Here is a 13,808-nt window from a genome sequence, read left to right as displayed (position 1 = left end):
TGTTACATTCTGATGATATCATTGTAAAAATGAAAAATCCAAGAAAACCTACAAATTACAAGTTCAATGAGGCTTCAGGATTGAGAATCAGTATTTAAAGTTAATGATTTCTATATATAAGCAACAACTTCTCAGAATAAAATAATAAAAAAATACTGCTTAGAATAGCAACAAAAATTTTACGGTGCCTAGGAATGAAACTCCAAAAACACAAGCAGATATTTATGAAGGATAGCATAAAGCTTTACTAAAGATCATAGTGAATAAAGTGGTAAACAATGTTCACGATCAGGACACAGTATTACAACACAGCTCTAACGTCTTCCAGAATTAACGCATAAATTCAATTAACGTAATATAATTCCCAGCATGAGTTTTTTTTTTTTTTTTGAAAGTTGATAGGTCTATCTCAAAATTCACATGATAAATAAGTGGCAAGAATGGCCTGAGTAATTCTGAAGAACAGGTGGAAGTATAGGAATTAATTTACCAGATAACAAGACTGGATAAAGCTGGGGTAATAGAACAGGGACCATCGGGGCAAGGATAGATCAACCAACTGCTGGGCTGGAATAGATGTCCAATGTTGGACTCAGACTTATGTAGAAAGTTGGCAGATGACAAAGATGACATAAAAGATAAGCAGGTAGGGGATCCCTGGGTGGCTCAGCGGTTTAGCACCTGCCTTCGGCTCAGGGCTTGATCCTGGAGACCCGGGATCAAATCCCACATCAGGCTCCCTGAATGGAGCCTGCTTTTCCCTCTGCCTGTGTCTCTGCCTCTCTCTCTGTCTCTGTCTCTCATAAATAAATAAATAAATAAATAAATAAATAAATAAATAAAATCTTTTAAAAAAAGATAAGCAGGTAAAGGATGAGTTATTCAGATGCAGGACAAATTAATTAGGACAATGAAAGTTAAAACAGCCATAATGTATCATTTAATGATCATCAAATTATCACATATCTGACAATCTCAAGTAATGATTAAGGAAGGAATCATCTCCTACACAGCTGACAGGGATATTTATGGGTACAACTGTTTCGGAGAATAGTCATGTTCCATATAACCCAACAGTTACACCCCTAGACATATATCCTAGAGAAAATATGGCAAATTCTTAAAAAGTGAAGATTGCATAAAATGTTTCTTGCAGAGTCATTGGTAATAGTGGAAATGGAAAGTTGATTAACATAGGGATTAACAAATAAATTGTATATATGTATGCAACTATACACAGATACATCCATTAAGGTGAAGCTATTTGGATTTCAAAAACCCAATGCTGAATGAAAAAAAAATGGAGGTACATAATGATATATGTTATTATCTATGTAAAATTCATAGGCACTCAGGATAATGATATATATATTTTTATGGGTACATACATATGAGGTAAATGCATTTTTAACATGGCCAGAAAGGATACACAACTAGTTGCCACTGGAAAGGGAGGTTGAGAATTTGGTTATTGAGAGATGTATACTACTACATCTGTGATGTTTCCCTTTTTTTTTTTAAGGTCAGGAACAGAATAAAATGTTAATATTTGTGAAATTTGGGTGTGGGCAAATGAGTCTTTGTTATATCACCCTCAATAATTTTCAAGTGTGTATGAACTATCTTATATAATAAATACAATACACTATGTAGGAGATCAAATCACAGCTGAAATTTTTTTTTTTAAGATTTTATTTATTTATTCATGAGAGACACAGAAAGAGAAAGGCAGAGACACAGGCAGAGGGAGAAGCAGGCTCCTTGCAGGGAGTCCCATGTGGGACTGGGTGCCTGGACTCCAGGACTCCGGGACCATGCCCTGAGCCAAAGGCAGACGCTCAACTGCTGAGCCACCCAGGTGTCCCACACAACTGAAGTTTTAAGTGAAGAAATAGGATAATTCTAGGCAGGAAGAAGGGAACATAAGAAAATGTGGATTTTTTTGGCTCTGAGATTTGTGGTTTAAGCTTCACGCTTCACTTGGGAAAGTCGGTTGTCTATCAGATTTGGGAACTCTCCTTTTGATTGTTTTTGGTTGATCCCAGAAGGCCCAAGGAACTTCTGGATGCTTCCAAGCATGTTTGCATTTTTTAGCCTGGAGTCTGGCACATGGATAAAGACTGGGGGGCTTGAGGGCTGTGGAAAGGAAGATAGAGTACTGACCTGAGTTTGAAGCAAGATGTCAGTTTTGATTTAGATTCAGCAAAAAATTAATTAATTAATTAATTAAAATAAAATACAGAGAAGGTGTTGAAAGACAATCACAAAAGAGCATGCCTGAAATAAATGCCTTTGAAGAGTATTCTCAAATATTTCAGCATGTGACTATGTATTTTGTTTCCAGAAGGGCTTTGCATGACATTTTCCCCTTCATTTATTCATTCATTTATTTATTTTTGGAGAGAGAGGAGGGGCAGAGGGAAGAGGAATCTCCAGCCGACTCTCTGGAGCCCTAGGCAGCAGGGCTGGATCTGAGGACCCTGAGATCTTGACCTGAGCTGAATTCAGGAGTTGAGACCCTTCACCGACTGAGCCACCCAGGGGCCTCTTCTATTTCTTTAAAAAAAAAAAAAAAAAAAAAGTCCTAATAAAGTATGTGGAAGCAAAGGAAAACTTCCCAAAGTTGTATTTTCATAAAATACATGTTTCACATGTATATAAAAAGACCCTACAAAGCCATTGCTCAGGAAGTAATTTATTGCTTCACTTTAAGCATTGTTACCATTGCAAAAGCAGTTGCTCTGAAGAAAGATAAGAAAAACACCATAAGTTTACATAGTACAGTAACAATAGTAATATCGATCATGTTAAGTAGAACTACTGGCCAGTGTCGTTTAAGCTCACTTTGTAATTTTTAATAATTTATGGAGTGAATGTGTGTCACTTTAAAGTAGCTGTGACATTTACAAATTCTTTCAAGCACATTCATAAATACAGTAATAAAAATTCCTGAGCCCCCTTCTCTTATTTCAGTGTTCACCAACCTACATCTATGTGGTGTTTTATTTGATGTCTTTAGCCTTTAAAAAAATTTTTTTTATCACGTTCATAAAAATATCTGTGTTTCAAGTCTGGTTGTCAGCCTAAGTTTTCATGTGAACCTGATCATAATAAAAGAAAAATGCTTGACACTTGTTTGCGGGCAGCAGAAGTTGAGGGGTGAGGTGGGGAAGGTGGGGGAGGTTGTAGATAAAAGAATTCCATTTTAGGTGTTGAGATCTCCAAAGTAGAATATGCTTTTCCAACACCGAGAATGGGTTCAGTCTCCCCTGTGTGGTCTGGAGGGACTCTTAGAGGTAAATGTAGCAGGAATCTGCTTCCCTGGCCAGTGGGGTCCCTTTTGGGGCCTCATCAATACCCCTATTTCCTATACTCCTGCCCAGTCCCACCCTGCCCCCAACCTGCAACATTTCAAGATTCCTATTAAATGGAAACTATATCAGTCCCTAAAAAAGAGGGAAGATTTCGAATGTATCAAACCTGATTAGTAAGTTGTAGGAAGTCTGGTGAGGTTAAGGTTTCAGATGTGATTCTGGCAAGAAGTGGCAAAAATAATTTTTCTTTCAGGAACGTGCATACGATAATTCTGGAAAGTTGGCTCCGTTGTTCTCCAGCTTGTCACTAATTATATGAATGCTGTGTCTGGTGACTGGCACTCCAAATTTTTTAGTTTACAAGTAAGAGTGTGCCCAAGAGTTTAAGGCAAGTGGCACCCACATAAGCATGGGAGAGTCGGTGGTTCTTTGATGGAAGCCATTTGGAGTGTGACACTCAGATAAGAAATTCCTTATTGCTCCTGTGAGACCTGATAGGAAAGAATTAGGGGGCAGAGAAGAATCTGTAAAGCAGACCCCCCAACTATTTCCTAATTCTTTTTTTTTTTTTATTTCCTAATTCTTAACACAAGCATGGACAGTTGGTGAAGGTTTCTAGATCTAGATCCATTAAAAAGCAAAGGTGATCATTTTACACATAATCCAAAGGATTCTGTTAGAAACAATGTTAGCAATGTGGATGAATCATGCCATTCAAAAGAACTGCATTTTCAAAAATGGTTTGGTCTTTCCTTTATTTTACAATAGTTAAGCAAGCTCCTCTGGTTTGGTCTCCATGTTGCTCCTTCCATCTTTATTTTTAGCAGCTTCTCATGTGAAAGTGACAGGCGGGGGTGGGGGGGTGGGGGGGCTGGAGGGGAAGAAAGGAAAGTATGTTTCGCAATCATATGGAAGGAGGAAGATAAAGGAGGATAATTGTTTTGGTCCAATTTACCCCAACGATTTCCAGATTATAGATCCCTTAGCAGCAAAAATGCCTCAAGAAAATTGTTTCAGACACGCACATGTTATTCTGCTTATTTACATGTCAAATAAAAGTAAAGGAAGGGTAGGCAAGGGAAATAAACATTTATTGAGCCAGGCACCGAACTGGGTATTGTCAATAACATGAACAGAAATATAATGACCATATTATACTGGAATGTCCAAGATTTTGTTTGGCAAGCATTGTTTTTGGCGTGCAGTAAAAATGAGGACGTTATAACAATAGCAGTTAGCAGATTTCCCATACTACTGACGAAAATATAACGGTCCGTGTTGTCCCCTCAAAATAAAAGGAGGCCAATGAATAAATCCATGGAAAAATGGAATACAATGTGCAATAACCAAAGATTTACAGAATTAGAAATGCAAGATAAATCAGACAACTACAGTCCTCTAAAATTCTTTAAGGCTAAAAAGAAAAAAAGTACAATAAGTACATGTAGAAATGTGTTTTTAAATTGAAACAAGACTATTTCTGATATATGGCTGGCTTTTCCCATACTGTAATATATTTGATGGCTAAAATCAAATAAGGAAAATATCTATTTCTAGGGGTGTTGGAGAAATCAAATAGTGAGAAATATTATCATGGCTTTGAGTGAACAACTTGAGGTGACTCATCATTAGGAAAAAAATCTACACTCTATGGTTTTGTTGGTTTTTTCATCTGGTGATTTACTAAGTATTCTTTCTGGCTTTTATTCTTCAGCCAGTTTTTATAAAATATAAAACTGGTTATTGAGAAAACCTAGCATAAACCTACAAAGTGGTGAATTAGAAGGTGTATTTTCATGTAAAAACAAAACAAAACAAAACAAAACCAATCCCCAGCAACTTATTATCTAATTTCCCACTTCATGTTGAAGAATTTTGCTTGTTATTTTCTAGGGAAAGAGAAAAAGCAGAGGTAGTGAAAGCTCTGAAAATGTGGAACCTTTTGCTACTACATAGTCTTTGCTTCAATATGGCTTTACAGAAGACACAGATCACACAACAGGCTGGTTCTAGATTGCTTTGGTTTCCACATGAGACTCTTATAAATTTGTTTAAAATGAATGAGCACAAAAGCAAGCCTCATGATGCAACCAACACTCAAGAAGTTATCAAGAAGTCACATGAAGCAAAGCTGAGAGTTGACTTTCAAACAATGGTTGGATTGTACTCTAAACACTCAACACCCCAGATCAGCTGTACAATGGCATATGACACTACTTCTAGACAAAGGTTAAGAAAAAAAGTAATACATTCGCAGCCTCAACAGAAATAAATGATTACATTTTTTTCACTTTTGTTTTACAGACATAGACACAATCATATTGAAATACACAAAAATAGATTATAAGCCATTATATAATTATTTTCATTTATATCACATGATGAATCTCACAATACAAGGATAATATATTTCAATGCATCAAACAGTTTTGAACCACATAAAGCAATATAATATAAAATAACATAACAGTTATTTTCAAGTTAGGAATGTCACATGGCCAGTATACATTAAATATGCCATTGAAAAACAGTCAAAGCATGAGACGTGATACCTTTCATTTCTAAACAATAAGCAGCTTCGGAGGAAGGACAGTAGGACAAGAAGGGGAGGTAGTTACTTTTGAAAATTCGAAACACCTTATTAGAGATTTTATAAAACAAATTATTTTTCAGAGCTATCTTTGCCCTACAGATTTTTGATTTCAGATAACATAATAACAAGATTTTTTTTTCTCCAGGATTTGTGAAATTTGCATGGAAAAACTCTGTATTTTGAAGTTTATCCAGCTGAAGCATAATTTAAACATAACTAGTAAAGGCTATTTTTGATATTACCACTTCACTAGCCAAAGATTTTATGGTGGTTGTTTTTTTATTTAATCGGGAGCAGATAAAAAGTTGATAGAAGTTAATAGAATACGATTGGCTAAGGGTCTCTCTATCTATTGACCACAGTCACATAAACGGGATATGTTTTCTATTTTACACGTCTCGGTGCCTTTTGACTTGAGATTAGAGCATAAATCAAAGGAATGGAGGCGGATAAGACAATGACGGGCATATGGTGTTGTGAATTATATACATCTCTTAGCCATAAGCTCAGAACACTGAATAGTTTACAGATTCACTTTGTCCAATATAATTTGGGTTTAGCAGGCTACTGTTGGCATTTTGTGGAATGCTGAGATGCCCAAACCTCTGGAAATGTCCTATTTTCTACATCTTTTTTTTTTTTTTTCTCCCTGTTCATTGAAAGGGATACCATGATGATCTCAGACCTCAAATCACCTTATGGAAATACACAAGCCTAGGGAGAGAATTCCTATATGATTGGTTAGTAATATATCTGGTATTCATGGAGTAACCCCAGGCCATAATTATAAATGGAACTTCTGGTTAGAACATAGGTTCTCAGGCAATCATTTTGTATTGTTACATTTCTCCTTAAGACTTCCAGAACTGAGTCATCGACTTAGCTTGGGTTTGTTAACGGCCTTTGAATTAATTAATTAATTAATTCAGCTGGAATTTCTAAGTATGCAAATCTCTAAATGAGGTGACTAATGACTCTCAACCTTCACCGTGATATCTGTGTGACTGATTTAACATGTGACTTAGTCCTTTGCAGGGCCAAGGCCATTGTTATGAAGACCTTAGTTTCCTATGGTTGCTAGTGTACAAAATTAACTCTCAGGAAAAATACAGGCCCTAGAGCAGAAGAAAAAAAAGCCTCTAAGTATGGATAGTTAAGAAGAAAAAAAGCCAGGATGTTAAAGCAAGTCAATCTGATATAGACCAATAGATGTCCATGTTTCTCTTAAACGTTTTAACCCCGTGCAGTATCAGGGTGACGGCATGTCATATACTTTCCTGCATTGCACCTGGGCCTTTGAAACCTTGGATCTTACTTGATCATGAGAATCAAGGACAGTTAGAGCTGGAGGGGGCTTACAAACATTTTAGGCCAACCTACTTATTTAACAGGTCAGAAAATTGGTGGCTAGAGTTTAAAGGACTTGCGTAAAGTTGCATAGTCTGTTGAGTGGCAGCCATGTGACCTAGACCTGCAAATTGGGTGCTCAGCCCACTACTCCAGCAACAATACTATTGTACTTGAGCCGAAAGGGCAGAACAAGAAATTTGTTCATTGAAGTACACATGAGGCTTTCATCAATGGCAAATCTATGTTAGCATCACTGGGGGGTGGTAATCCGGAGCCATTTACATGTTTCTGTATGTGTGCAAGGTTCCACTCTGCATGCATTGTCCTTTTCTGGCCCAGGTATGCAATTCAAAGGCATTCAAAAGCATATGGGTATGTTTTTAAAGTGAAGAGTCTCGAATCACAGGGTGGCAGGCATATCCCCGAATCCTAGCCAGAGTCAATTTCTTATCAGACAAAATAAGTTACATCATTCACATCAGCTTTATGGTAATTCAGTTAAGCAATAAATTAAAAAATCCACTGAACAGTTGCTGGTTGGACCTTAGACCATTTTGTCATTCCCTTTCTGGTTTCTCCATTCATTTACATAAAACAAGTAAAATTTACTTTCTAATTGATACACTTTTCTTGAAAAAACAAAACTTTTTTTTTATAAAAGTAAAGAAAGGCACTTTGTAAAATATGTACAAATCTGTTTCTTTCTTGTCTACACTAAGGAGATAGAGAAGTTACTAAAGGCAGGGCCAAGTCTTTCTGCAAGTGACTGCAACAGTGGAGAATTTCAAGAAAGAGCCGGATTTCCTCCACAGCCAAACTGCATCCTGGAGCTCATGAACTCATTGGATTTTCCGATTCAGTTGGGCTCTACAGGACAAGAGGTCAAACTCCTCGATCTAATATAGGTGGTAAGAAATTGACCCACTTTGGACCAAACCAGCGAAAGCAAGTTTTTGGTACATACCCGCCTACCAGGATTGGTCTTAGGCACTTAGGAGAATGGACATTCTGTTAAATGTCAGGGACGCAGCTGATAATAACTTGTGCTCACACTGAGGTTCCTTAAACCCGTTCATTAAAACTGACCAGAGAACATCTTGCAGGTTGGGTTATAAGCTTCCATAAATCACCCATTGGCTAGCCCATCTCCATGTGCTTTGTAACTTGAATATTCAGGTGTTTGTTTATAAAAACATGACTTTTTATAATTCAGAGCCAATGGTGCAATAATGGTTTATAATGCATCAAAAAGAAGGAAAAAACCAGAAGCTGCAGCCAGATATAAGAAAAGAGATTTTGGGCTGTTGGACTTAGCAAAAAGTAATCATGGCTTGATTCAGTAAAAGATTGTTTTTCTAAAAATTAGAGTCTCCTTCAATATGTGTTTTTTAAGAAAATCTCATGCCTCTTCTCCTGACACATACTTGCATGTTATCTTAGACTCTGATCCCATACATATGTAATTTATGACATGCATGGGCAATATGTTAAGAACGACTGGAACTGATGATTTAAAAGAGAAATCAAAAAAGCACATCACTGGAGAGTAGTTGCCTGTCTATGATGAAGGGCAATTAATTTTTAGCTCACTTACAATCAAAGCACTGGGAAAATGATCTTTGCTGGAAAATAGTGAGTCATGGAATCAAGGAGCCAGAGTTTGAAAGGATATTAGAGATGACATTTCCTCCCGAGAAAACTGAGGCCCAGGAAAGGCAATTGTTCTAAGGCAGCATAGCTAGGACTAGAGCCTGGGTCTCTTGACCCCCGGTCTTCATCCTTCCACTGCACTAGCTGCCTCCTTGATAGCAAATAGGCCAGAAGATGAAAAACAAAACAAAACAAAACACAACCCTGCTGTTTAATTCAAATAAAAAGTGTTAATTAACCATAGAATGTAACTTGGGCTTACTTAAAGAGTGGCTAACTGGGGTATCTTTGGCATTTAGTCCAAGGTGAGATTTTAACCATAATATCTTTTATCACGCATTCCAAGTCATATATCAAAACAGATTATTTTTGAATTTTTGAATGATCAGAGTGATTGATATACATTTTGGAGAAGAATGAGCTATTTGGGGAAAAGTTTGATCTGCACTGGCCTTGAAAGGCAGAGACTTTCATTCCAGGTGGAATATATTCCTGGGCCCTCTTGGAGTTGTGTGTACTTTTGCAAGTCATTCTCAATCATTCTGTAAATTTAAATCCCAAGTGGATTTTTTTTTTTTTTAAAGTATGCCTTCTCCTTACATAGGGTGTCATCGAGTGTAAGTTTGACCTGACTTGTATTTCCAAGAGAGAATTGTTTCCAGGCACTAACACACTGTTAGTGGAAATGGTTACAAGGGGCAGGGCTTCTCAAACTTCACCGTACACATGAATTCTCTGAGGATCTTAGTAAAATGCAGATTCTTATTCTGTGGGTCTGGCAGGGGAGCCAAGATTCTGCATTGCTAGCAGTGCCAGGGGATGCTGACAGAGCTGGTCCTCAGGGCACACCTCAGGCTAGCAAGGACCTAGGGCATGAATGAACTTGGACAACTTTCCAAATTTTCCCTTCGTTCCTTATGCTAGTCTATACTGGGAGAAGGGAACTCAGATCTATTTACCTTTGCAATTCTGGAAGCCCCAGCAATGTGTTCAGCTTCAAACATTAGGCCACCTTGGAGCCTAGTTCCTGTCTGCATGGGCTTGCTGGGGTGGAATATTTAACTCACAGATGTGAGTTCAAATTCACTGTGTTTAGCTAGGGGGTCAACACAGAGAATGGATTTGCCATCAGATGAGATGAAAAACAGAGGGAGGCGGTTTTATGAGTCATGAATGCTCTCTTCAAAATGCAGATCCAGGCTTTTGGATGCTCTCGGGAAGGCTGCCCTTGGAACGGACTTGGAGATTCTTACTACCATACCCTGGCCTTTGTAGCTCTTGTCACCACTCCACAGATGCCTGCTTCCTTAGAACTTTCATGTGAACACTTCTGGTGTGAGTGGTGTCTCTGCTTTCGCCAAGATTTCGCAAATGGACCTACATCAGAGAGATACTAAGTCCTGGCTTTGCTTACATTTTCTTTGCTGCCCAAGATTTCTCAGAACAACTAAACCAAACCAAACGTTCTCTCTGAAACAGTATGTGAGAGGTCATCACTCACCTTTTCGTGGTGGTTTTACGAATATTCACCCAGGGAAGAGGAGAAGCCCCAGAGTAGCCCTAAATTATAGAAGTAATTTCTGGTCTGTGGAAAGCCCTAAAACTTCAGGCTGGAGACTGTTTACAGTGTCACAGAGATGAAAAGAATCAGATCACTTCATATTCCTCAATGGGCTTTGGGTTGCTATGGCATTTTACTCCACAAACAGGGACTGCATATACTATGATGTACTGCAAATACTCATTATAACCTCATAGCAGAAGATACCGTACCCGCTAAATACGTAAACAGCTGTACTGGGAAGATAGAAAATAGTCTTTTATTTTACCTAAGTGATAGAAAAATAGTCTTCAAAAATACATTGTGAAACTTACGGGCTTATATTAAAGTAGAATTCGTATGTACAGTAAGGCAGTATTTCCATTACCATCCTGCTGTGATTATCTTTTAAAATTAAAGTTGGTCTTTGGGGATTTTTTTTTAACCTAACTGAAGACTAGGGTGTATAATAAATTATCTCTTATGCTGAAATGAAACAGGAAAAGATTTTATAAGAATTTACCACATGGAGCTCATTTACCTATCATGTAAGAAAATTTCACTCTCCAAAATGGTTTTCTCTGGAGGCTTTAGAATAAATTACAATTTAGGGGGAAAAAAATCCATGCTTAATAAATTCAAACCATTTTAAGAAAAAAAAAACTGGAGGCGTCATTTTGGCTTGCATATTGGCAATGTATCACTAAGGTGATAGGAACCCATGTAAACAATGTGTCGGGTATTCTGGAATGTATTCTTTCTTTAAGTGGGTTGTATTTGGCTAATCTGAATAAAATAAAAGAGGAATGTAAAGGTTAAGCAAAGGTTTTGCAAAGGTTTGTTGGTTTTCAAAAGCGGTTTTCATGGCCTTTTTCTCACATCTCTCATCTTCCTGTGGTAAGCAATGGTGAGTATTTCATTTCCTTCTGTCGCATACCAAACCATGAAAGCCCCTTCCAGAGGATATACTTGTTGGCACTGTCCCTCAAGAATGCTAAACAATGTGCTTTTATTTCATTGAACACAGAATTTTATAACTAATAGCAAAAAAAAAAAAAGTCAATCTACAAATCACAGGAAACAAAACAATTTGTTCTGGAATCAGCTGTTGGAGAAAGAGGCAGCTGGTTGAAAATGGAGCATGAGGAGTGAACTACAGGCTGTATAGTGTCATTCTAACCACATTCTCGAGCATTCTCTAGTAGAGTGCATTTCCTGTACTCTGTAGTGTTACCTGAAAAAAAAAAATCACATTTTAACCAATCATTCTGTACTCAAGGTATCACTGAAAGGAGTGCATAAAACACGTGGGATCCAGGTAATCCAACCCAGCCCGCTGGAGTCCACAGCCACTTGGTGCCGAGGTGAAGGAGGCCAGGTCTTCTTCAGCTTGATTCTGTTGATGGGACGGCGCAGCCTCCTTGGCTGGTTCTTCAAACGAAGCCAGGTTTTGAGCTCGCGGCTCCTGCACTAACACCAGGATGTTGTTATCCATCACCCTGGACACCTTAGCATACTCCTTACTGGCTTCGGGAGTGCTGGGCTTCTCTGCCTGGCCGCTGTTCTCTTTCTGTTTTGGGAGCAACGACAATGCTCCATCTTTGTTGACCTTGTGAATCTCCACGTAATCCAAGGGCCTAACAGAGATCAAAGGGGTTTTCTCCTGGGGCAACAGCCATGGTGTGTCTTGGTCAGTCTTGGAATGGAAGCTTTCCACTTCCCTCTGCTCAGCTGCCTTTTCCTCCCCTCCAGTCTCAGTGGTTTTTGAAGATCTCAAAGCACGTGTGTCTGTTTTGTCCAGCAGAGTGGCTGATGCACCTGCCGTGCCCATGTTCAGCTTACACACATCAGCAATGTTGTGGTAAGAAGACCTGGGGCTGTGCTGGCTGGGGGGCTGTGGCAAAGGCCATGTTGAAGATTTGAACCCGCCGGCAGCGAAGTAGGGGATTTTGCCTTCCGAGCTTGTGCTCCGGGAGCCCCAAGTGTAGGTCACATTTGTTTGAGGGTTCTCTGGCTTCTCAACGCTCTTGGGAGTGTTAAATGCGGAGGGATCTGCCCGAGCTTCCTCACACTTTTTAGACAGAAGGGAAGGGCTGTCGCAGCTGCCCCGGCCAGAGTCGCTGTCTGGATCCAAGGGGGTGGGCTTCCTCTCTTGCCCTGGATGTTCTTTTGGATGCGCTGGCATCAGCTGCTGGTCCTCACTGTCATCCACTTCTAAAAACTCCACCAGCAAGTCCTCACAGTCAGAAGTGGGAGGGAAGTCTTGGCACCCCAGTGCGCTCAGTAGTTCTTCAGATTTACCCTTCTAGTAAAACAGACACAAGGAGAGAGGGCCGTCAGCTTCCTAACATTCCCTGTCGGCATCATGGCCAAGCCCGTGGTCCTGCCTATGGGCAAATGGGATGTGCTAGTGGCCTAGCAAAATTTCCTGAATGTCAAAGTTTGTGGACCAGGCTGTCTATGATCACCTCCTGTACGGCTACTCATCTCATATTTTTCTTTCAGTCAAATCATGATTTTGACTTCGTGTCTCTCTAAGCAATAATGATTATGAGTTTAATGGGCAAGTATATGCACATATAATCAACACGTACCTATTAGCTAAGATGTTTGTGAGACACCAAAACCACGGTGCTCATGCCACCATTTGGTGCTTTGTGACCCGCTGGCCATGAGACCTGGGCACTAGCCTCCTAACCAACTCCACCGCCTTCTGGAGTCTGGCAGTGGTAAGCAGAGTCTTGCCTCTTCCTTCTCTCTCAACTCCTCCTCTTTTTACTTCTTCCTCTTCTCTTCTTTCTACCCCTCCCTCCTCCTCCTCCCCTACTCTTTCCTTTCCTTCTGCTCCACTTCCGGTCCCTTCTTTGCCCCCACCTTATCCCTGTCCCAGTTTCTTCCCTCTCCTCCTCTCTGTTCTCCTTCTTAAGTCCTCCTGCCTCCTGCCTCCTGTTTTTCACTCTTCTTTCTGATCCCTTGACTTAGGTCAGGTACTGGTACCCAAATCTTGACTCTATCGCTCATTAAAGGGTTCCGACTTTGGACAAGCAGCTCTATGGTCCTCAGTTTCCCCACCTGTAAAATGGGAATAACAGGGTTCTTTTGAAGATGAGAGGTAATGTGATTACCTACAAGCTTTGGGATGCCTGGGTGGCTCAGTGGTTGAGTACCTGCCTTTGGCTCAGGGCGTGATACCAGAACTTGGGATCGAGTTCCAACATCAGACTCTCTGCAGAGAGCCTGCTTCTTCCTCTGCCTGTGTCTCTGACTCCTACTCTGTATCTCTCTCATGAATAAACAAATAAATAAATCTTTAAAAAATAAGAAGATACAAACTCTGTGTGTGTATGTGACACAAACAGTA

The 13,808-nt window shown here is 39.4% G+C and overlaps 1 protein-coding gene across 10 annotated transcripts in view; it reads right to left on the bottom strand.

The window, feature by feature from the left end:
- Positions 1-4,384: 4,384 nt before the first annotated feature.
- PRLR (prolactin receptor) overlaps positions 4,385-13,808 on the bottom strand; it is a 178,629-nt gene continuing 169,205 nt past the window's right edge. For all 10 annotated transcript variants that reach the window (XM_072824927.1, XM_072824921.1, XM_072824920.1 and 7 more), the window contains one exon: positions 4,385-12,752. In XM_072824927.1, coding sequence (XP_072681028.1) covers positions 11,730-12,752 — 1,023 coding nt within the window. In that variant the 3' untranslated portion in view covers positions 4,385-11,729. The remainder of the gene's footprint in view (positions 12,753-13,808) is intronic.

The sequence above is a fragment of the Canis lupus genome, chromosome 4 (genome assembly GCF_048164855.1).
Source record: "Canis lupus baileyi chromosome 4, mCanLup2.hap1, whole genome shotgun sequence".
Classification (NCBI taxonomy): Eukaryota; Metazoa; Chordata; class Mammalia; order Carnivora; family Canidae; genus Canis; species Canis lupus.
The sequence above is the reverse complement of the archived record's forward strand: the minus strand, read 5'-3'. Positions and strand labels throughout refer to the sequence as shown.